This window comes from Drosophila subobscura, chromosome U, assembly GCF_008121235.1.
Source record: "Drosophila subobscura isolate 14011-0131.10 chromosome U, UCBerk_Dsub_1.0, whole genome shotgun sequence".
Lineage (NCBI taxonomy): Eukaryota > Metazoa > Arthropoda > Insecta > Diptera > Drosophilidae > Drosophila > Drosophila subobscura.
The window spans coordinates 504,569-507,665 of record NC_048534.1 but is presented as its reverse complement, the minus strand read 5'-3'; the positions used below and the strand labels follow the sequence as shown (position 1 = coordinate 507,665).

Below are 3,097 nucleotides of genomic sequence, written 5' to 3'. Positions count from 1 at the left end.
GGTGCGCTGCTGCTTCTGCTGCTGTGTCACACATCTGGGTGCAAATTATGGCACATTTCAAATTGCTCAGAAAGTACACTCGAAGAAAATATGCAGAAGGAGGAGAATTTAAAGAAAGAAAGTTAATATATTCAATCCTGTATTCCGGCCTGCAGCAGTAGTAACAGAGCAACAGCAAACCTGGTTAACAGTCTCTTGCCCGTGTCCGTTTCAGCGCACTGCTAGTGCTCTCTGACTTTCACTGCCTATGAACTATCGCTCTCTCTTCTCAGAATGCATTGTGAGTGCTCCTACAACTTTATCCACCCTAAAACCAGCCTGAATATATTATAAAAACTAAAAAACAATAAAAGATGAGTAGGAACTTTTATACCCGGTACTCAGTCAGTACATCTGAACTTATCTTTCCCCATTTTCTTCTTTGTCTCTGAGACCTTCAGACGGACGACGGACGGACAGACAGACATGGCTACATCGATTGACGCTGATCAAAAATATACATATATATTTAATGGTGTCGACATGCATCCACTTTTCCCCACAAATACAATATACCGAATTGTTCTTTGAAAAACCAACAATAATCGAGCTTGGAGCTCATTGCACTCGATTGGAAAATGCTTCCTCTGAAAGATCAATTTCTCCTAGTAATTAGCCTTCCGCCGTTTCTTTTGCGTACTCCTCAAATCTTCGTAAAATCTTCCCTCAGTGCAGCTTACGCACACTGGCGTTGCACATTCCGCCTGGCCTGCCAGCTAGAAAGAGAGCGCGATAATCGCATAAAAGTTTACATTTATGATGCTCCAGCAGCAGGGCAGCTTCAGGGCAGGGGCATTACGAATAGGTGCACTCTTTCCCCCTTCCCACTCTGGCAAAAGCGGCGGAGACTCAGTCACAAACACCTCGGCCGTAAAACATTCGGCTGACGGCAGCATACAAAGACTGACACAGACCCCACGAGCGGACGGACAAACGGACGGACGGACATCTGTTTGAGAGGGCCAACTAGGAGTGTTTGGATGCAGCCAGGGGTTGGCTGGTTGGTTGTTTGGCTGGTTGTGTATGAAAGCTCTCTATGGCTCTCTGGGTCTAGGGAGTAAATGTGCGATGTGCACCACAGAGTGGCAGTGGCAGGAGCTACTGCTGCTGCTGTTGCAAAGGGCCAACCGACCAACCGACTCGCAACGAGAACAAAAAGGCGCGAAAATCCATTCGCACATAAAATGCGCCACAGTGTGCATTATTTTAATGTCACTGATAAATCATTTTTATGTCGGTGCTAAATCAAAAGATGGACGAGCAAATGCCGTATTTCAAGCGAGTGAGAGAAGGGGAGAGAGCGAGTTCCTGCCACAGAGGGGAACGTTAAGGTACGGGTTACGGGTGTCACACATGCTGCCCCGGAAAAGGTGTGCTCTTCCTCCCAACCCTAGACTCCTGGGCCTGGGCCGCCTGCATTCGTCCATTAAAATGCGCTCCGGTGTGTCCAAAACACAACCGGTAGGAGAAGCAGCAGAAGCCTGGGGCCGGGCACCGTCTACGGAAGAAGCGCAGGCACGGCCCGTTTATTTATTATTAACACAAAAAAGACCCCGAGGACGAATTGCAGTTTTGCTTTGGAGCCTGTGCCCCCAGACGTAGTGTACCCCCTCCGGCGTAGTGCGAAACTGCTCTCTGAGTGGACGCCTGCCTCATAATTCGTTGTCCTTGCAGGTTGTCCAATACTCTCCTGTGTTCGTTCCACTGCAGCAGGAATTCATCTGCTTGCGGTCCAAACACGTGCCATTGCCTAGGAAAAATGTGCACCGGAATCTGCTCAGACTAATGGCCGCTAAACATGGTAAGTCTTTGACTTAGGCCTCAGACCAAACGCAGTGGGTTATTTTGGAACGATCATTCCCTCATAAGAAACATTTTCTTCACCTCTAGGAATGCACAAGAATGGCAGATTTCACTTAACTTAAAAATAATGCTTAATATTCAAAAAAAGAGCCCATAGGGATGGGGCTATTTCTTAGACAGTATTTTATTGATCTTGTTATTAATTAAAATAAAATCAGTAAATAAATAATTGAAAGAATTTTAATGCAAACAGCAGCAACTATTACGAAATTTAAACACAGAATTATAGTTGATTACGTCTGGTTGATTTCGTCTGAACGTACTACATTTGTTTAACAAATTTGTAATTAATATAAGAAGTGTTTTGTTCTATAATCCAGGATGTTCTGTTATATGACATTGGGGACGCCCAAGTTCTTAGTTCCCAAGCCGTTAATCATCTCAATCAGCTGTTCCTAAATTTACGTGTAACCAAACAAATGCAATCAAAATAAAAATATAATATATTGAAAACAGAATTTAATTTGGTTTATAGAAATGATTCCACATTCTAATTCTAGTGTTCGTTCGGCAAACAACTCTTTTTTGAGTTCAAAATTTTCAGTAACTTTTTATAATATTCAACACAAGACTGAAGTATCTGGTCAATGCGGACTCATCTCTGCGACCAACCAATTTCGCTGTAGCGTTTAAATATCAAAAAAAAAAAAAAAGAAATGATTCCAAACCCGTATCCGTTCACTTTCAATAGTAGAATAAAACCTGAACTTTAATTGTAAGATTTTGGTATTTTTATGACCCAAGTAGACCTGGTTTCTGGTTTCAAACCTAGCCCTGATTTACGTGCCAAAGATTTGTAAGAGCCATTTTCTCATAACTTTCTCGACAGTCGCACGAAGCAGCTAACAAAATAAATTACAACTAATTTGAAAGAACTTTTCAAACGTAAGTTAAAGTATACAACTGAATAGTAGTAAAATGAAAGTAAATCAATTTCAGCAGCTCCACAATCAAAATGATGCCTGCATTGCCACACTTTATGCATCACGGTTCGCGTGAGGCCGAGGAACGTGCCAAATTGGAGGTGAAGGCGAACATTTTATTATTTGCGGTGACCTGTGCCCTGATACGCTTTGTGCCCAAAATGATACGCATGTTATTTTAGGAGCACCTGCATTCAAAATTATACTGGCAAAATGAGAGACTTTCTTTCTTCAAATTAGAATAATAATAATTTTAAGCGTGGTCGAAAGCA

General features: G+C 42.5%; 1 protein-coding gene across 2 annotated transcripts; it reads left to right on the top strand.

Moving 5' to 3' along the window:
* The first annotated feature begins 2,701 nt into the window (after positions 1-2,701).
* On the top strand, positions 2,702-3,097 carry LOC117901121. Of its 2 annotated transcripts, none has more exons than XM_034811758.1 (2): positions 2,702-2,787; positions 2,845-3,097. In XM_034811758.1, the coding sequence occupies exon 2, from the start codon at positions 2,858-2,860 to the stop codon at positions 3,005-3,007; it is 150 nt and encodes a 49-aa protein (XP_034667649.1). In that variant the 5' UTR covers positions 2,702-2,787; positions 2,845-2,857; the 3' UTR covers positions 3,008-3,097. The 2 variants fall into 2 exon arrangements, with proteins under 2 accessions (XP_034667649.1, XP_034667650.1); XM_034811759.1 differs by having other exon boundaries at positions 2,842-3,097.